Genomic DNA, 21,639 nt, shown 5'->3' with positions numbered 1-21,639 from the left:
GGAGGCAGAGTAAAAGGATGCACAATGAACAAGACAGAACTCCTATAAAACAAGGCAAAAAAAACAGCATCTGATAGTACTCCTTAACTTTCAAGTATGCAACTTTGCAATTTGAACCCACCTCAGCTCTGCCCATTCCATTCTTTAAAGCAGCATTTGTTGCTGCTTTGGCAGCAGTATGGGTCTGGTGTTGTAAAATCTCCGTGTCTGGTGAGTTAAATATGCCAAGTTTGCTAAGCAACAGAAACCACCACAGAGGATAGAAAAAAGAAGAAGAAAAAAAAAAGAAAAAAAAAGAGCTGTTCTTCCTTGCTCTCTGCCCTGAAATAATCTACAGTTTGGCTAAACTGAACTGAAATTCTCAAGCCCCAGGTGCTCCTCCTGCAAAGCAACCAAATTGGCCATGAAGACCAGAACCCACGAACTCTAGAGCAGAGCCCACAAGATAACACCATGTCTTCCCACTGAGCTTTACAGATGTGTATTCTCCACGATGATGAGAGAAGTGCACTCCTTGGAGTTTACCCTCAGACAGCCAAAGTCCAGTGCTCTCCCTCCCCCACCACCCCAAAGGGGTGCACACAAAGAAGGCTGTGCTTCAGGTCCAAGATTAATCCATTTCCCTCCCAGGCACATCAGTCACAGCTCCCAGTCTCCTGCTGTATATGACATTACAAGAGATTCGGGGTACGGCTCAACCAGACATGGATATGCGACCCTCAAAAATGCTTTAAAGACTCTCCAAGTAAAGTGAAGTTTCTGGATGCTGCTTGCTGCATTTTTAAAAATGAGCTTTAGAAGTCTGCAAGGAGTCAGTCATCTAAATTTAAAGATTTAACATTTCCAGAAGCTTAGCTGCTCTCACCCAGTCACTCAAAGACAAGCTACCCAGTATTTCAATACAATGCAGCTATCATTCCCCACCATGCCATCAGCCTTACAGCTACTGAAAAAAGTCAGTTTCCCTCTCAGGACAGACAGAAACGTTTTGCTAAAAACCCCATAACTACTGTATATCTATATGTCTAGTTCAGAGAGAACAAAGAAGGCCCAGCAATATTTGGGAAAAGAAGATGCTATGTTAGGCTGGGAAGGCATTACACAGTAAGTTGGCTTTCTAATTCAACACCACAAGTGCAGTAAAGCGGATGTTTCCTTTAATAAGGGGATTGGAGGTGGATTAGGGAGACTCCCAGTAGCTATTTTACATAATAGCTTTCCTTTGGAGGCCTACAGGTATGCAGCAAAATCTCCCTGTGAGACAAAGAGAGAAAAAATTACTTCCAGAGCAGAGCCTAGAGAGAATACTGTAAATTGATGTTTATGGATACCGTCAGCTCAGCGTTAAATCAAATCAGACAAAGTTAAAACAGCAGAAGTGCCAAATAGCATTGGATGTATCCTGCCACATTTACATGGGGAAACACCAGTGCTTAATAAGACAGGAATAACTCTTCTACGTCTATGTTAATTATGGCAAATCTCCCTTTAACCCCTTGAACAATTACTGGAGTTCAAGTATGTAGTCCAATAGGTAATGAACGTGCTAAATCTCAACAACACACTACCAAAGTGGATCTCAGCACCAGTGCTAGAAGCTATCTCCAACACATGCACCTTCTGCCTTTGCCTGACTCCCAGTTCCTCCAGACAGCCAGAGTATTAAGTGTGTCCCAGGTAAGCCAGTACAACATAGCAGACAAAAATGTTAAAAATCTGAAAATATATATATTTTTATTGTCATAGACTTTGAAGTGCTTTTATTCTTTATCCTGAACTCCAGCAATAAATAGCATAGAAGACATGGAAGTGCTTCACCATTTGTCATAAAGTAAAGCCACATTCTAAGAACACTTTCTGCTGTCTGAGCAACAAGTAGTGATGAGGAAAGACCTACCAAAAAAATAACTACTTAGGTTGGTAGGTAGGTCTTTTTTTTTTTTTTTCCTACTTTTTATGGTGATGTTGTGATTTATTTTGTATCGTGGAGGCAAGTTCCCAATCCACAGCTACAAAAGGATACAGCTGAAGTGTGAACTAATTATTTACCAGTTCTCCTTTGAATCCTTCCCTTCCCTCCCCAAAGGCTTCTGTCCTTTTCACCACAGACTCGAGAGCCATGGAGACTCCAAAGCCTTACCACACATCTATCTGTAAGACTTCAAATAATGTACTAACTTTTGATACCAGACAGTGCCAGACATTCTAATTTTTTGCATGACAGATGCTCAGGAAAGAAAAGGGCTTGACTAAGACACTGTTCCAGCAGCTTCACTTTATTAGCTGTCCTTTGTTCTTTAAGTCACCTCTTCAATTTATGAGCTTTCAAGTCGGTACAGAATTTTTTGAGCATGGCATGCAGGCTCTTGTTCATATTAGGCAAAGTGCACAGCTAATGGTGGTGATAATGCTGAAGAACAGTGCTTTGTAGCCGAGAATTTGCTTTGTCAAACAGCACTATTTTGCTCTTTGTAGCTGTTTTAATTTTCATGGAAACAAATAGGATGCATTACTTTTGGAGCAACCTACATACTTCCAGTATGTTGCAACTACAGTTCCCTCTTTCTACAAGCACAGTTTAAAATATCAGTGAATGCATTCTTGAGAGCAAAAAAGAGTCATTTAAGGGTTCAGATTCACCTATGGAACATTCAGCAGTTAGTGCCACAGTAACATTCGATACAGCAAACATAAAATTTTTGTCATGTTGGGTTGTTTTTTGGTGTTTGCTTTTTTTTTAATCACAAGACATTCAGTGGTGAGGAGTCTCAGACGAGCAAAGAATTTGTATGAATAAATTAAAAAACCAATCAAACAAAAAAAATCTAAGACCTCTCATGATCTGCCCAAGGAGGCTGTGGATGCCCCATCCCTGGAGGCATTCAAGGCCAGGCTGGATGTGGCCCTGGGCAGCCTGGTCTGCTGGTTGGCGACCTGCACACAGCAGGGGGTTGAAACCAGATGGTCACTGTGGTCCTTTTAACCCAGGCCATTCTGTGATTCTATGACACTGCTGCACAAGGATTGAAATGCATTCTCCACATATTTAACTACTCTTACAGAATTCTCATTCCTCTTGCCTCAAAAACCTGTTTTCACGTTGTCCTATAAAACTTACCCTGCACTATTTTATCTTCAGCTGATCTTTGCTGAACTACACTGTCTGTGATATGTGGAAGAAAATAATGATAAAAACACTTTTCTTTTTTAAATCCAACCAGACTATGTACAAGGGCAAGTAGTAAGACACTTAAATGCTAATGAGGTAAGATACGGCAAAAAAAAGTCAGTGAAGATGGAAGGAAGAGCTATTCATTTTATTCCATTTGCAAATGCCTTGCTTTGTTAATTCAATGGTTTTCCTTTGTGATCACATCCCTCCTGTCTGCTTGAAAGAGTCTTTCGCGCAGAAAGAAGAGGAAAAAGATTTTCTAATGGGAATACGGCTGTCTCATGAAGCCAGAGAAGCAGACAGGATACATTAAAAATGGACTATGTTTATCTGGCGCATATCTTTTCCTCCTTCCTCCTGCATTCTGTATGGGCACTCTGTTAAAAGCAGAGAAATGAAACAGTTAAATATTTAAAAAGAAAGAATAAAGCACACGCACATTTTCACCATAAACTTTCTCCAGCTCAGTCCAGTTTACCTGCACACAAACTGAAGTGACCTGTCACTTTCAGAAGCAGCTAAGCCAGCTCGCTTTAAGCCAACCTATCTCAAATATGGCTGTTAAAAAATCCCCCTTTCTCCTTTTGCTCTTTTTTTCCCCCTTCTCCTTTCTTTGTCATTTTGCTGTACCTCCATTTACTGCTTTTTGGTGGTTTTTTGTTTGTTTGTTTTGTTTTGCTTTTTAAGGCAAAACTCCTTCTCCAGCATCATCAATAGGCACAGCTTTGGGGAACCAATTTCTGAATCTCTTAGCATACGCCTACAGGAACTGAGAGAGAGGCACGGACTTCCTCTGCACTGATAGAAGGCAGAACAGAGCTGATCCAGAAGCAGCGGCAGCGAAGGCTGAGCCTGAACTTTCATCCTGCTGCTCAGGAGTGTGGTATTCTTCATTTCAATAGCAGAATTTTGTGTTGTGTGTGAAGTGTTGTTCTGTCTTACATAAATGAGGAAGTCTAATTTAAAAAGCACATCTTATTCAACATCTATGCGAAGTGGTGCGGTCTTCTCTCTCACCACTCCTGTTGCATCCCACTTGGAGCAGGTGATGTTAGAAAGAACTGAGATGTCATTACTACAGTTGGAACAGAATAATTATGCTAATGTTTAATTAGTTACCTTACATTTACACACAGATTTTTCAATTGAGCTTTATTATAATAGACACAGAAAAGACAGGAGCATTTCACTTTTGCAACGGGCTCTAGCTTAAAAAGCTTCCTGAAAACACGCTGATTATCTTAAAAATCAACAACTCACTGAGATAGATCCTACTCTCAAAACATCCACTGTGAAGTTCTCTATTGTTAGATGCACTTCTGTCAGCTTAAAAGTCATGAGAACTACTGCTCTGTGAATTTTCAGAAATTTCAGAGAATAAAAATGCCAGAAGAGCTGCAGATCCATCTAAAATGAAGAGAGCTGTGAAAAATGTTGTCGTTAGCGCAGGAAGTGTTTTCACTCCATGATTTTGGCAGAATAAATGAATCAGGCTATAAACATTTCAGCTCCTGGTTTGGGAATAGCTGCAGACTCTCTACAATGTCTGTGTTACTGAACCGATAAGGGAAGGGCAGGTTCTACAGAGCTCCTAAAATCTCCAGCCCAGTTATACAACAGGGACAGGCACAGTGTAGTGTCCACACTGCCCCGCTCAAGGTTTCAGCCACTTCCAGCCTCACAATTCATGAAGCAAAGCTGGGCAGCCAAAGGAAAAAAAAAAAACAATGCAGGAGGAAGAGCATGCCGTATCTACATAACACAGTGTTGTAGGCAGCATCTGTCAGAAGCAGTGAGGAAGCAAGTTTCAGAACCAAAACCAATCTATCTTTGTCAGCACAGTGCTGCACTGAGATTAATTGGCCCCACAGAAGACATCAGAGGAGTGTGGGATCCTCCTGGGTTGGGCCTCCCAGGCTTCTGGCACCTTCACACAACCACTGTCAACACGTTTTGGGCAATATCTAGTGCAGGCTGCACAAGGTAGCCCTGGAACAGGACCAGCCCAGGACTCCATCCTGCTGCTGGCTCTGGGCTGTAATTGTAGCCTTTCCTTCTCTGGTCTTGGCAAGCCTGGGCTCTCGGAGTCAAGCTGAGAGAGCAAGAGCAGAACCCATTCTCCACCAGCTAGATAGAGCACTGGACATGTACTATTTCCCAGAAACACCCATCAGGAATCTGGGAGTCCAGGATATTAAGCTGAGAAAAACAAGGCTGAGGTGAAGGCGCAGAGGCAGTACAAAGCATCAGCACGCTTTAAGAAGGCGGGCTGCTGCATCAACTCCTAAATCTGCTTCAAAATTTCTGAACCAAAGGTGACTACAGGCTGCTGAGTCAGCAAGAAAGCAAAACTTGCACTGAAACAGTTCCCCTGCTGTTTTCCAGCTTTGCTGCTGCAGCAGGCATTTGACCTTGGTATCAGGAACAATTACACCAAGGGTACTGTGACAATGGGACTCTGACTCAGCTTTACAGTCACTTTGTTGCATACAATTCCTGTGGCTTTGCTAGGAGCTGTTAGTATTTCTATATAGAATAGGCCTTCAAACAGGATAATTTGGTCACAACCACCAGCACCACACATTAAATCTCCTTTTCTAACATCCCAGATGTACCTGAAGACCACACAGGTATCTGGAGCTCTACTTTCTTCAGTACATTCTGTTAATTCGCTCTTCATACAAACAGTCACTGAGTTGGTTAGCAACAAAACAGAAGAAGCCACACTTAGCCACACACACAGTTTAAATATGCATACCAGAGAGGGAGAAAAGTTCAGCAGAACTTTTAATGTGAAAGATGCATTCTCACAACTTCTTTAATATTGTTTTAAAAATCATAACCTCGAACAGTGGTTTTTTAAGCACCAAGGGACTCCTGCAACAGCCTGCTGAACAGAGAGGGATGCAAAATCCTTGTGCGAAGGGACCTTATTTCCTCCCAAAGCCTTTCACTCTAATTCCAAGTTCCTTCAGTTCATGTCACCAGGTGACTCTTCTCTAAGACATCTGGTTTATTTACTCTCAGCTGCTGCCACCATCACCTCCTCTTCCTTGAGTTGCTAAAATTGAGTTGCAACAGGCTTGAACATCCCTGAATGAGAATTAGCTAATGCTTCAGGTGAGCCATAGGATGCATGCCTACCCACAAAGCATGCCTGTAGCACAGAATGCTGGCATAAACTAATACCAGCTGCAGAACTGCCCTCTACAATCAGGCACAAACACAGGGAAAAAAGCCCTCAGTGAGGTACAAATCCAGAAGGATATCGCCTATCCTTTTGTCTTCCGAATGCAAGAGCAGCAAGTTAGGCTTTATTTCTCCTTTAGATACAGAAAGTGTGAAATGGAAGCACTGAAAGCTGTTGTAGCATGGTTCAATAGTTTGTTCATCTGTACTAAGTATGATCTGAAAGAACAAATACTATGAACCATGTTTTCAAAAACCGTGCTAACCATACCATATTAGTCTAGGCACCCCAGTTCAGTATCTGTCTTCCAAACCTGAACCCTCAGCTAGCATCCACGTAGTGCTGGAGTGCACAGAAGCAAGGTTGTAGTAATGCACCGTCCTTTACAAATGTAAAATAGCAACAGCTCCAAAACTATTTTTTTTTCATCCACTTCTGTTCGGTGTTTCCAGCAGACAGAACTCTTTGCAGGTTTCATTCAGCAGGTATTTAAACACTGTTCTGCAGGAACGACTCCCTGAGTCATCCACTCCAATACTGCAGGCTGGTACCCAAAATGCTGTGGTCATCATTCCTATAATGAGGCTCAGAAGGACCCATTAGATTATGCAGATTAAGAACATTCCTGTACGGACAGGAAAAGCAACTTTAGCCCTTTTGGCTGGAAGAGTCAGATGATCCCTCCCTTGCTTAAGATGTCATTATCTAAGATCCTTTCCTCCTGGTGAGTGACAGAAGGACTCCTGTCAGTCTGAAGCTTAATATCCTCACATTTTCAGTCACGTTTTATTTGCATGTATAGCTACGGAACATGCTAAGTAATGCCTCTCCATCTTCACCTTCCTGGATTTTTAGATTCTCTCTTTAGAAAGGAAGGAAGGGATTCATTTGGCACCACAGATGAAGATATTCTCCCTTTAGACAACTGCATTATTTTGTGAGCGTGTTGGGTAAATATTTGCTCTAGATTTCCTTTCCAGCTTTTAGAGGCTATGGTCATGTGTAGATGTGTTTTACTGAAAATATTACTGAGCCAAACTGCACTTTTTACTCTTGCCCACTAACTGTAACTGTTACTGTGCCCACTAAGTTGACTGACTGTAATTTAGGAAAGATCAGCAGTCTGCTACTCACTGAGCTATACATTTACAGCCATAAAGTGACCTGCAGCTTTATATACACATACCGTACAGTGTGGTGTACACCTAACATTTTAAGAGACCTTAAGGGAACACATAATTTTAAAAAAAAAAAAAAAAAAAAAAAAAAAAACAAAATCCAACAAATAAAAGCATGCAGATACAGTTAATAGCCTTAAAAATCATCTATTGAAGCAGTAAGATTTAAAAAACAACAACAGAACAACAGAAAACACTAAAAACCAGGCTTTCTTCCAAAGGCAAATAAAGCAAACAAACTGCACATTTCAAGAATGTTTCTCTGCTCATTGTCAGTTCACTTCTGGGAAGAAAAAAAGATATATATATCACACAGCATTTCTAGAACCAAATAAAAAACACCGAAAGAACCCTTCAACTCGTTAACCTCAAAGAAATAAGGAAGAGAATTAATGAATACAACAACCATATTCAAAAAAATTCAGCTCCTACTTCATTCCAACTGGCAAACACATTTCAGACCAAAACTCAGAAGGGGGTAAAAGTGGGAGTGAGGAATGAGATTTTTCTGTGCTTATTCCTTTACCAGTTTATCATTCCTTCTTTTGATTTTCTGTAGAGTTGCAAAAAAACTCATCAGGATAAGAATGACTGCAGCTAAAGCAAAGCCAAGGCTTCAGGAAAGACGTCTTGACCCAGCAGGAAGGCTGGAGCGAGCCTGACCTACCTACCAGAACCATCCCCGTTGGCCTGAACTTCCAAACACATTCTCAAACAATTATGTTCCTTATCTTCCAGCCTTGAGATTTGTGTTCAATATGCAAAAGAAAAGGATTCATTTACAAGTGGTTGATAAGAAGGTTTTCAGACTACAGCATAAGCCTGAAAGTAAAAAAATATTTGCAAAAATGTGTCCCCTACACATTTTTTAGCTCCTGTAACTATACACTAAATGCTGCAAATGGATTCACCAGCAGTGGAAGTGTTTGGCAGCCATACAATGTTTTTATAGCAAGATATATGTCCTTGTTCAAGCCAGAAATGAGTTCTGGGAAGGCCTACTTTCTCTCACACACCAAGTTACATTAGGAAATCATGAAAATCCCATCTGGTTCAAAGAACAATCTGATAACAGTAGCTTAAGCAGTACAGTTCCAGGGGTACAAGAAGTATGAGGTAACTTCAGTACTGCACAGATGAGTTAGAATTCAAATAAATTACAACCAGCTTTTGCTTGATAGATCAATCATGATACCTCTTCCAGGCTAGTGGAAGTTCCAGTGGAAGTTGGTATCAGCTTACCATACATTTTTGTCCAGTTTCTTTATCATGCCACCCTCTTGCACTCAGGGGAATAAAACATCAAAAAAAAATATTGCCAAAAGATAAACAAGCCACATGAAATTAATTTCAAGTCCTTGAGAACATGCTGAAGGTAAAATACAAGTCTTAAATTACTTTAAGACTTTAATCTAGTTATTGAATACAATCTGTAAACATGTTATTTTTATCCTTAGAAAACATTTGACGAGCTTTGAGCATCTAAAAACAACCCTCATATTCTTAAGTTCAAAGATTATCCACTAAAATGACCATTTGGGAAAGCAGCTGAGTGAGAACTCTATTTGTTGGAGATCTCTGCTTCTATAACATTAAAGGAATGCCTGTCTTCCGTTCTGATCTGTTGAAATGAGGGCTGCTCTGTAAATAATTCCTCGTTTTATTATGTTGGCCCACAGTATCAGAGGCAGATGTTGGTGCTATTGCACTAGAGGTTGAACCTTCCAACAATATTCCCTTACAACACTAAGGCTTCAAATAAACAGCATTTGTCACAGGGCATTGTATGTTGTGACAAATGCCATTTAAAAAAAAATACTTCAGTGACCTAGCAACCTTGAGAAACGTCAGCCCCTGCATTATCCAGTCATCAGCATACCGCAGAATTCTGATGCAACCTCTTGCAGTTTTGGAGAACATACATCAAGTCTTTTTCCAGCAGGCCTAAGCCATTCCTTTCCACAGAGTACTAATGCCATACTTACGCAAAAAGTGTTTTTCCAGTAAGGCTATTTCCAGGTGACCTTTGATTTCATTCAGTCTGTCAGACTCCGTTCTGTTAAAATCCTGGACTCCTGAAGCCATGATGATGGTCCCTGGACCAGCCTGTAAGAAAGCCAGAACACACTGACAGCTCAGAGGCACATTTGGTTTTGGTCATTTAAATATATCAACTTACTTTTAGTGCAGTAAAGACAGCCGTGGGAAAAACACACAAGTATCAACAATTTTGCATGTCTCTTAATCTGCATTTAACAACCAAAAATGGATGAGTGCAAACCAATCCAAAGCATGGTATCTTTCCCACATGAATCTGAATGACGCAGACCTCAAGGAGATACAGAAAACAAATTCTCTTTTTCTGCTCCCTCAGCATCTATGCCATACCATCATTTACCCTTTCTTCTGCTGATTTGAAAAGTGTAGTTATACTATGCACCTCCCACTCCCAGTTAAGAAACGATGTGACATACTTTACACATTAAATTGAAAAGCTAGTGAAAGAAATATTCTAAATATTTACTCTAAAATAGCACCCTGGAGGTCCAGGCGGAGGGGAGTCAGGAGACTGTCCTGACTGATTTATTGCTGTCACCCTGAGCACGGGAAATACTGCTGGAGATGAGAATTAAAGAGCAATGTGATCAGTTAACAGCAGTGACAATCGCCACCTCCACAAAGAGAGCAGAGAGAGAAAGTGAGCCCACACAGCAGAAGGCAGGCGATGCTGCCCATTTCTCATGAAGTGAGCATTTTCAGAAAGCAGGGAAAGGAGTGTGTGTGAGGGCATCTCTTCAGCAATGGAGGGTGAGGCCCTGCATGCAGTGCCCACTGCTTACAAGAAGGCTGCCAATGAGGTTTACAGGAGGCCAAACTGAACGGCATTACGGGAGCCTGCATTTTGAAAATGATCTTCAGACAAAGAGGGATTTATCATGAACACTTCCCCAATCCCTATTTATCTCTGAAAACATACAGGAGCTCTACTGCTGAAGTAGAAGTCTGAAGTCAGCTACATATATTTAACTGCAACAGTTTAATTACATACTTATATCAACTCAGCTAACTTACAGGAGAGTTAATTAAAATACATTTTCTATGTCTTAGGAAAGGATGTACTAAGATCACAGGCTGTAAAGTACTTTTACTGGTGGGAATGATTTGCTCTTTTAAATAAAGCAGTGTGGAAATACCTATTAAACATCTGTTTTCTTGCTCAAGCTGAACACAGTTTGAACCTCAGAACTGTCAATGAAGTAAAATGAAGAAGTGGTGGACACTTACTGCAGGACATCTACCTGGCACCAGCTTCCCATCTGGATTTGTTTCATATAGTGCCAAGCAGGGATGCTATTTCCTGTTCCAAAAGTGCCACAGTGACACCCACAATCCTGCAAGCTGTCGGCCCTGATAAGAGAAGCTGCCAGCACAGCGCTGCTCCCAGCTGGAGCATGAGCATCCCAGCAGCATGGCACAGCAGACAGACAGAACCCACAGCCATACTGGTATGGAGAGATGCAGCACAGCATCCTGCTGTCCAGGTACCACATCTCCCATCCAGCCAGTGAGGTGCAGCACTACAGGCCACCTGACACTGCTCCAGCCTGGTGAGAAGAGCAGTTTATTTCCAGATGAGCATAGGACGGTGATTAACCTTGGTGTTGATTTCTTATCTTTAAACCTGGATCATATGCATTCAGTGCTGTAGGACTTAGTGTTACTGCTTGCTAGACACAGCCCCACTGAGGAAGGTGTGGCAGACGTCAGGCAGGAGCACCTTGCAATACGCTATAGACAGGCAGAAGGAAGCATTATAAAAATGCAGACTGCTACCCAGTCATGAAAGCACAGATTTTACATTGCAACTGAGTTTTTATCACTCTGTGACTCATACAGGAGGGAGCTTAACATGCTTGGCAGAAGTACACCTTGCACAAGAGGACAGCTTCTGGCCCCAGCATGTAGGATTAGATATGGAACTGGCTAAAGACACTGCTGAGAAAATACACAGCTTAAAAACAAAACAAAAACAAAACAAAAAAAAAAAACAATACTAAAACCCCCACACAACATAAAGGCCAGAGAGTAAGGTGCTATACTCATCAGAAATGCTCACAAGCTATGCACATCAGGCCATGTGATAGCATGTGCTGTGACACTTCAGCCGTACTGCTAGAGGCACACTGCTCCTGCCACACTGCTCCCCAGTCCCCAGCCCCACGCAGAGCAGATGGGATAGAAGATGACAGGTGAGGGAAGAGTGGAGGGAGAAAGGGGCTTGTACTTGTCTGAGATATTCAAGTTTCCACCCAAGTAATGGGATAAAAATCAGCAGGTACACATAGAATCATAGAATGGCATGGATTGAAAAGGACCTTAAAGATCACCTAGTTTCAACCCCCCTGCTGGGGGCCATTAAACTAACCCCAAACAACCTAAGCCAGAGAGAAGAAAACAAATAAAAAGATAGATTAAAATATAAGGCTGCTTGCTAAGAACACCAGGAGCAACATCATGCAAGTACTGTATGATGTACAATAATAATGAAATGGTTTAACCTGAGTAGTAAGATGAGATGCACAGCAACACAAATTTGGTGAAAAACAGAGCACCCACTCCAAACTTAGTGACATTGTAAAGTATTGCTGAACACAACTGAGAAGGGCCAAAAAAGTGAGCACATACAGGAAAGAGAGACATTTAAGCAGATGGCATTTCTGTCAGAGAAGATTTTTCTCCACGCCAACACACCTTGCTCTGTCAAGAGGTGTTATGGGCCAAAAAGATAAGAAATGAGCCTGTTACGTTCACTGGAAGTCAGCTGCCTGTCTCAGGAATGCATAACTGACTCCACTCACAGGTTAATAAAAAATGTTCCTGTTGTAATTCCTGTGTTAAATGGGTAATAGCATTTCCTTCTTCAGCTGCTGTAGGACAGCTCAGGGACTGGGATTGGATTAACACAACTCTACTGTACAGATGCCCTTTCTTGCTTCTGCATGACTCAGTAAAAGCCTTAAAGGCTTCCACAGATTTCTGCTTTTCCATAGCTTCTGCCTCTGCAGCTTTGACAATGTTTGACGCAAGGACCCTCTTAAAATGTTGGCAATCACAATTACTTAGCGAAGATGAGTTTGCAGTGCCTAGGAAGCCAGCAAAATGCCACGGAGTTGAGCAGGAAGAGTTTAAGTCAGAGGGGTTAAAGGCACATTGCTGATGACAACAGATAACCTGCTGTCTGAACTCCTGCTCCACACCACATCCAGCTCCAGGTCTGAAGGCAAATCTCACTGGCCCACTAATGTGCTTTTATAGCCACCTGCAGTTTAGGTTTTTAGCAACAGCACCTCTCAACCTGAGAGCTCTTTACCTTCTACAGACTTGTATCCTGAGAGCCCTGGCATTTGGTTTTGAATGCTGAGCACCCAAACCAGTGAACACCATCACTGCGCAGCCGCAGCAGAGGAACTCCATTGCTCAGCAGATACGGATGCATCTCCATCTGCAGTACAGCATATCTCAGCATTACACAGACATGCAACTGTTCAACTCCTTTTATTTATTCACACAATATCACATGGAGATTTTTTTTTCCAGGAGCATCTAAGAAGAAGTTGGTCTTGTTTCCAGGTTTGCAATTACCTTATTAGAGGAACAGTTCCCAAATGAAACAACTACTGACGCAGGCAAAGATGAGTGCTATTTTCACTGCAATTTGCACACCACATTGGTTGCCATACCCGGGGACAACAGCTTAGATATAACATCCTGCCCTTCTCCCCCATTCCTCAACAAAAACCCTCACATATTAGGGCTGCCCAGAATGCACACGACTTCCAGATTACTTCCTTCATATACCCACACGCTATGAATTAGCCTGCTGTTCTCAACTGACACTGCTCAAAGATTCTTTGAAATAAGCAAGGGTTCACCATGGCTGCCACAAGTACCTGCTGCAGGGAAGGGAAAAACACCAGGCAGACGGCTCAAGAACAAAGCATCCGCATCAACTGCTAATCCTCAATAGCTGCTCTGGGAAGCACACCCACAACAGATAGCTCACAAAGCACTGCTATATTTTGAAAGATTTTTTTTGTTGTTATTTTAGTGGCAGCTTATTTTATCTGTAATGTTTGCCTGAGTCTCTATATCTTCAAATCATTGCAAATGAGGCAACAGATACACAAATTTTAAGGTTTTAATTGACATGTTTCAGGAAAAGCCAAACTGTACTGGAACAGCAATTAAATTAATGTTTGCTGCACAATAATAACTCAGATTTAATCCTAGCACACTGGCAGGGAACTTGCATAAGTAGATTAGGCTGCTTTCAGTACAATATGCCAGGTACCAGAGAGCTTCAATTGGAAATTCTCCCTGAGTTCAGTGCAGAAGCTCCTGGGGCTGAAACACAAATTTGTTCTTCCCCTCTTCTGCCCAAGGGGACGTGATCCTCTCTCTGCTGTACTTGAATTCACTGTGTGTACTAGGAAACATTTTCTCCCTCTTATAAAAATGGAACACTTTTAACATTAACAGTGCATAAATGCACCTGGATCACAAAACAACAAGACACTATATAGAAGGCAAGACAAGCCAAAACAGGCAAATACAAGGATGGGCCATGATTTCCAGGGTGCAGTCCCAGCCCTGAAGATTTGCGTCATAGCAAATCAGGCTGCAGACATTACATCTATAAAATAGGAAAACGTGATGCCTGAGTCTTCCCCCTGTACTCAGCACTGGTGAGGCCGCACCTCAAGTACTGTGTTCAATTTTGGGCTCCTCACTACAAAAAAGACATTGAGGCCAGAGAAGGGCAACGATACTGGAGAGGGGTCTGGAGCACAAACCTTATGAGGAGCAGCTGAGGGAGCTGGGATTGTTCAGTCTGGAGGAGGCTCAGGGGAGACCTCACTGCACTCTACAACTTCCTGAAGGGAGGTTGTGGTGAGGAGGGGTTTGGCCTTTTCTTCCAGGCAACAAACAGGACCTGGGGAAATGGCCGCAAGTTGTACCAGAGGAGTTTAGGTTGGACATGAGGAAAAACCTTTTCTCTCAGAGAGTGGTCAGGCACTGGAATGGCTGCCCAGGGAGGTGGTGGAGTCGCCGTCCCTGGCAGTGTTCAAGAGGCGCCTGGATGAGGAGCTGCGAGATGTGGTTTAGTGCTTGTGGTAGCAGCGGTGATGAGAAGACGGTTGGACTGGATGGTCTTGCAGGACATTTCCAACCTTGCGATTCTATGATTCTATTCTACGTGATAGCACTGAATGAAAGGGGCTTTAATTAATCAATTAATAAATCTTATGTAAAGTTTCAACATCACAATATAACAAATGCTAATACTTTGACTATAAAGAAGATGGAATGGACCAGGTTACTCACAGTCAACTCAATAATTGTGGTGTTTTGACAAAACAAGCTTGAAATACCATTGCTGCATATGGAGTTGAATGTCCACATTTATAAAAAAAAAAAAAAAAAAAAAAAAAAGCCTGATGCTAAAATGGGGAGAAGGAGTAATCTGGGAAGCCATTCAAGAACTGAAAAACGCTTCACTAAGAGCTTATTAAGCAACACAGTGTCTGGGCTATGACATGGTCACAGTGTCCAGGAACCCACAGACACCTAAGAAAGTAGCTGCTATCCCAGAAGTACTGGGTAGTAAGGGCAGAGAAGGGAGAAGTACAACCTAGTCTAGCCATAGGCATCCCAGTTCATTGCAGGGGAGCTGGACTAGGTGGCCTTTAAGAGACCCTTCCAACTCAAATGATTCTATGAAGTAACTACACAAGGAAATGGACAGCCTGTAGGTCAAGACTGAACTAGTTCAAGGTAAGAGCAACGAGTTTTTTGAACAGTACAGTAGATTCTGAACAGAATTCAAATGAATTCAAAGAAAAACAACAAATCTTCAAGTCTAGGGCTTCCCTCGCAGTGCCAACCTGTTCTTATGGAACAGCTGCTTTACCCAAACACAGGTCCAGGTGTTTATTATGGAGCTAAACAGGTAATGCTTACAGTTTAAGATAGAGCATACAAGATTCCTTCATCCGGTCATCCTTTCTCTAGCCACAGGATGTAAATTCTGCATGTGTTACTTCAGTAAGATGTGAAGTTGTGGGACTAACTCCCACAGCTCTGTTTGTGGCTTGTGACTGAACATTCACTTAACTTGCTGAAGCTGGATAACAGAGAATACTCTTCTCTGCACACCATTAGACTGAAAAGTTAGAAGTAAAAGCAAAGCAGTGAGGGGCAAAGAAGAAACCTTTAACAAAGGGATGGCTGACAGCAGACTCAAAGACATCCGTGTACTCAAGATGCAGTTAAGGGTGCTGAGACTCAAATCTTCCACGCTTATGTTCAGGTCTAAGCCAACAGTGCTGCTGTTTCCAGCTCAGGAGTTCTCCACTCAGATTTCAAGAGAAACAACAAAGCAACAGAAGTGAAAATACAGCACCAGCTCACCTGTACATGAAAATACACGTGACCTAACTTCCATTTATGCACAAGATTTGCACTCACTTCTGTCTGCTTTGAAGAGCTCCCTCAAGTATTCATCAGGAAGAAATCAACCCAACTTGGTCTTTTCTCGATCCCTCTCCTAGACAGCATAATCATAGTATGATGCCACGGTGCTTACAAAGCCTGTGAAAGACAACCACCCCATATAAGCAATCTAAGATTTGAGTTTCAGTCATGGAGAACAGTTTGGGCAGAACTCAAGCATCTGATCTCAACAAGAAACAGACATAACTCAGAATCCCTCTGTTCACATGATCTCAGCCACTATTTTAACACTGGCTTAAATACAGAAGAATTACTTTGGTTACTCCTGGCAACTCTGCAGGACTAGGGGTTATTTCTTCTCCCTTCACTTTATGGGTGGGCAGCAGTGCTTAGGAGGACAGAAGCCTTCCAGAGCCAAGTAGCAATCCCTCACACTTTCCATGTGAAACTTAGCCCCTGTAGTTCAGGTCTCTTTCCTCATCCAAGTTTGCTTTGCCACTATCTGCAACACAGCTGCTGCTCTTAGCCAGTGGTTCTGGCATCACACTGGCTTTGGAAGTCACTAACACTATGAGCAGGGCATAACAAGTTTGATAGCATTCCTGCTTTTCTTTTCTCCCCTTTCTCTCTGTTTCTCTGTGCTCAATTATATCCCACAGAGTTAGATCAGGGCACTCCACATCATGTAATCAGCCAGCTAGCAAAGTGCTTCTCTTCAAATTGGTTTCTGAAATTGTTCAGCTCTGCACACTGAGGTGTCTAGATGAAAATAAGCCACTACTTAGCTAAGATAAATTGAGACAATACCATGTTGGAAGAGTAAAAACACAACAGTCTCAGTACATACAATAGATATGTAGTAACAAAAGACAGATGCCATAGAAGAGTAAGAGCAAAGGAAAGATATTCAAAAGACCTTCCTTGTCTGAGGAGCTTGACGATATGAATACAATAGGTTTTTTTGTGACACAGAAATGCTCTGTTGTTACCACTTGTTTCATTATCATAGGAAACAAAACCTGGCAAAAGAGCTTCATATAAGCAAAGACCATTTGTACTAATATATGCTTACAAAAAAAAAAAAAAAAAAAAAAAAAAAGGCACCATTAATAATAGCCACTGAACAGGATACAAGCTGCCAAACCAAAGGAAATGCTTAACCCTACACAGATTGAAATCTTTCAGATGATTCCTCTAAGCAGTGAGCATGCGTGTTTGAAACATGGTCCAGCTGTTATCTGAAAGCTTGTATCTGGGTCCAAGAACCACACTGTGAGTCCCCAGAATGGTACAAGTTCTGACTTCAACAGCTGAATTGCCAAATTGTAATTTAGATTGTACCCAGTAGTTCAAGCTCAAGGACCACAGTCATATAAGAGGTCAAAGGAGGATTCCTTACATTGTTTTAAAAACAATATTTAACAATTCCTGAAGCATTTCTATTTTTATAGAAAGCCATTATATTCAGTTGCTCCTGCTTGCAAGTGTCAAAAAGTTGTAGCGGAAGAGTCCTGCATGGGGTTAAGACAGCCATGAAATACGGCAGCATCACTGGATACAACACTCCAGAAAACAATGAGGAATCAGAAACTGTATGCCTACAGTTCTGGGCAGTGGCAGTTATGAGTTTTTCTAGCTGAAAAACAACCAGAAGTTTCTCCTTCATATTTATTAGTATTTTAACAAAGCAAATAAAACTTGAGAGCATTCAGAAGCACATCCAAAGTTAACAGACTTGTCAATCTACAACATCTAAAAACAACAGCAGGAAGAGAAAACATTACTATTAAGAAAGTACCTTGAACTTTCCACAGTGTGGAAGCCTACTTAAAGCTTTATTCCCAATCCACAAATCTTCAAGTGCTAAATGCAAAATATAGGGGGCAAGGAATTATTAATTTGGTTGTTGGTTTTTTTTCTACCCAACAATGACATAATTAACAATACTTGAAGCTAGTACTTACAGGGTCTCTCAGCTCTTCATTGTCTCGGGGTGATGTTCGAGGTATTTTCACTGGGATTTCATCTCCACATTCAGTGTCAGAAGCATTTGGAGACTCTGCTAAATCAAGGAACTCATCTCTCTTGTGACCTCTGAACCTTATTTTGTCCAACTTCTTTAGCATGTTCAGCACTGCACTCTTCTGCTTTACCTTAACATGACGGTTGGAGTCTCTGCAAGAAGCAAGACATGAAGAGTACTTTAGAAAGGTGCACGGTTTGTTTTCCAGTAGTTGATAACTTACCATCTTCCTGCACATCTTCCCCTACTGTTACAACCTCTTTCTCATAGCTATTTCTAAAGACAGAATGGGAACAAACTCACAACCTACTCCCAAAACAAGTTACTTTAAACAAAAAAGGTTCAGTTGACATTGTTCAGCTTGTTGACATGTCTAATTAAAGACATGAAAATCCATTACACATCACAACCCATCTTTAAATCTGAAAAACTGAAGAAGAAGAGTAGCAAGGCTATCATAACACTCTCCTACTTCAGAGTAAGAAAAAGGAAGGTAACAGGGATTCACTGAGGAATGCAGACAGATAGATCGACACTGAAGATCCCATCAAAAATTCATGGATGGTTGAATTTGATATAGCACTTTTTAAATATACAACCAAAATCCTTAACATTATTGTTATCAACAATCTTGTATACTTCGGGAAGCAATTTTGCTAGATTTCTACAACTCTCTTCTCAGTACAAAGGAGAATAACTTCATTAGTGATTTTCACATTGCCTAAAGGCAGAGCAAGCAGAAGTTTACTCTGAGTGCAACAGTTCAGCCAGCACTTCTGCAAACAGTGCAGATATCATCTCATCGGGAGGGATAGGAGATGCACACCTATCACTTCTGGAGATAACAGCTCATGCAAGAGTACTTGAATTTAGACTTAAATTTAGTCTTAAAATTATAATTCAGAAACCACAGAATCATAGAATCACCAAAGTTGGAAAAGACTTCTAAGATTATCTAGTCCAACCACCCACCTACCACCAATATTTCCCCACTAAACCATGCCTCAAACACATCCAGGGATGGTGATTCCACCACCTCCCTGGGCAGCCCGCTCCAGCACCTGACCACTCTTTGGGATTAGAAACTTTTCCAAATATCCAACCTCAACCTCCCTGATGCAATTTGAGGCCATTTCCTCTCGCCCTAGTGCTGGTTATGCGAGAACAGAGGCCGACCCCCACCTCCCACAACCTCCTTTCAGGCAGCTGTAGAGAGCGATAAGGTCTCCCACAAGCTTCCTCTTCTCCAGACAGAACCACCACAGCCTCTCCTCATTAGACCTGCACTCCAGACCCCGCACACCTCCAATGCCCTTCTCTGGACATATTCCAAAGCCTTGATGCCTATCTTGTAGTGAGGGGCCCAAAACTGAACAGAGAACTCAAGGTGCGGCCTCACCAGTACTGAGTATAGAGGGTTGATCACTTCCCTGCTCCTGCTGGCCAAACTATTTCTGACACAAGCTGGGATGCCATCTTGGCTGTCTGAGCACACTACTGGCACATGTTGACTAATACCCCCAAGTCCATTTCCTCAATGCAGTTTTCCAGCCACTCTGCCTCAAGCCTGTAGCATTGCCTGGGGTTGTTGTGGCCAAAATGTAGGACGTGACACCAGGTCTTGCTGAACTTCATCCCACTGGCCTCAGCCCAGCAATCCAGCCTGTTCAGATCCCTCTGTAGGGCCTCCCTACCTCCAGGAACATCAACACTTCCTCCCAGCTTGGTGTCATCTGTAAGCTAACTGACAATGCACTCAATTCCCTCATCCAGGTTATCAACAAAGACATTAAGCAGGATGGGCTCCAGCACTGACCCATGGGGAGCATCACTTGTGACTGGTTGCCATCTGGATTTAACCCTGTTCACCACCACTCTCTTGGCCTAGCCCTCCAGCCAGTTCTTTACCCAGAAAAAAATTGTATCTATCCAAGCCATGGGCTGCCAGCTTCTCCAGGAGAATACTGTGCGAGACAGTGTCAAAGGCTTTACTGACGTCTAAGCAGACTATGTCAATAGTCTTTCCCTCATTCACCAGGCAGGTCACTCAGTTGCATAAGGAGATCAAGGTAGTCAAGCAGGACCTGCATTTCATGAACCAATGCTGGCTGGGCCTGATCCCCCAGCTGTCCCACACTTGCCATTTGATCTCACTCAAGACAATCTGCTCCATGACTTTATCTGGCACTGAGGTCAGGCTGAGCTCAGGAGCCCCCAGTACAAGAAAGACAGGGAGCTGTTGGAGAGGGTCCAGAGGAAGGCCACAAAGATGATCAGAGGACTGAAGCGCCTCCCCTATGAAGACTGGCTGAGGGAGCTGGGCTTGTTCATACTGGAGAAAAGAAGGCTGCTGGGTGACCTCATTGCAGCCTTTCAATACCTAAAGGGAGCCTACAAACAGGAGGGGAATCAACTCTTTGAAAGTGTAGATAACAACAGGACAAGGGGAAATGCCTTTAAGTTGAGGGAGGGAAGATCTAAGATATCAGGGGGAAGTTCTTTACAGAGAGAGTGGTGAGGTGCTGGAACAGGCTGCCCAGAGAGACTGTGGATGCTCCGACCCTGAGGTGTTCAAGGCCAGACTGGATGGGGCCCTGGGCAGCCTGGTTTAGCATTGAATGGGGAGGTTGGCAGCCCTGCATGTGGCAGGGGGGTTGGAAATTCATGATCCTTGAGGTCCCTTCCAACCCTGGCCATTCTGTGATTCCGTGAGTGGCCTGTAGTTCCCCAGATCTTCCTTTACAACCTTTCTTATAGATGGGAGTCACATTGGTAAGCCTCCAACCCTCTGGAACTCCTCTGGTTGACCAGGACTGTTGATAAATCACTTCCACCAGTTCCCTCAGCACCCTTAGATGGATCCCATCTAGCCCCATGGATTTGTGGCAGTCCAGGTGGAATGGTAGGTCTCTAACTGTTTCCACTTGAACCATGGGGGGCTTACTCTGACTTCCAGGTCAGAGGCTAGAGTACCCTAAGGATAGTTGGTCTGGCTTTTAAAGACAGATGTACGAAAGGCACTGAGAACCTCAGCCTTATCCTCAGCAGTAACTTTCCCACCACATCCAGAGTAAGGATGGAGATCCTCCTTAGCTCTCCTCTAATTGTTAACATACTTGTTAAAAAGCATTTTGTTCTCTTTTACTATGGTGGCCAGGTTGAGTTCAAGCTTGGTTAATGCCTGATTTTTTTCCCTGCACATCCTAACAACTTCTTTGTACTCTCCAAGTTGCCCATCCCTTATTCCACAGAATCACAGAATCGCAAGGTTGGAAACGACCTGCAAGATCATCTAGTCCAACTACCCTCCCATTCCTATTAGTACCACAAGCTACTAAACAATATATAACCATATAAACCATATATACCACAGGAGGTAGAGTCTCCTTTTCTCCTGGAGACTTAGAAAAAGTTCCCTGTTCACCCATGCCAGTGTTCTTGCCCCTCAGCTCATCTTATGGCACAGGGGGATATCCTGTTCCTGCACTCCCCCTGAGCTCCTTCTAGAGGAGCGTTCAGCTGTCCTGGACCCTTTTACCCTTCAAGGACCAACTCCCAAGGG

At 42.6% G+C, this 21,639-nt stretch overlaps 1 protein-coding gene across 4 annotated transcripts in view; it reads right to left on the bottom strand.

Annotated features, from left to right (window-relative positions):
* Window positions 1-21,639, bottom strand: part of GRAMD4 (GRAM domain containing 4) — a 75,872-nt gene that overhangs the window by 30,837 nt on the left and 23,396 nt on the right. For all 4 annotated transcript variants that reach the window (XM_042815905.1, XM_042815903.1, XM_042815904.1 and 1 more), the window contains 2 exons: window positions 18,019-18,229; window positions 9,526-9,646 (listed from right to left, as the gene is read on the bottom strand). In XM_042815905.1, the coding sequence (XP_042671839.1) occupies window positions 9,526-9,646; window positions 18,019-18,229 (332 nt within the window). The remainder of the gene's footprint in view (window positions 1-9,525; window positions 9,647-18,018; window positions 18,230-21,639) is intronic.

Source organism: Centrocercus urophasianus, unplaced genomic scaffold (genome assembly GCF_019232065.1).
Source record: "Centrocercus urophasianus isolate 14NV4802_14NV808 unplaced genomic scaffold, USGS_Curo_1.0 seq_15, whole genome shotgun sequence".
Taxonomy (NCBI): Eukaryota; Metazoa; Chordata; class Aves; order Galliformes; family Phasianidae; genus Centrocercus; species Centrocercus urophasianus.
This window is presented reverse-complemented; position numbering and strand designations above follow the sequence as displayed.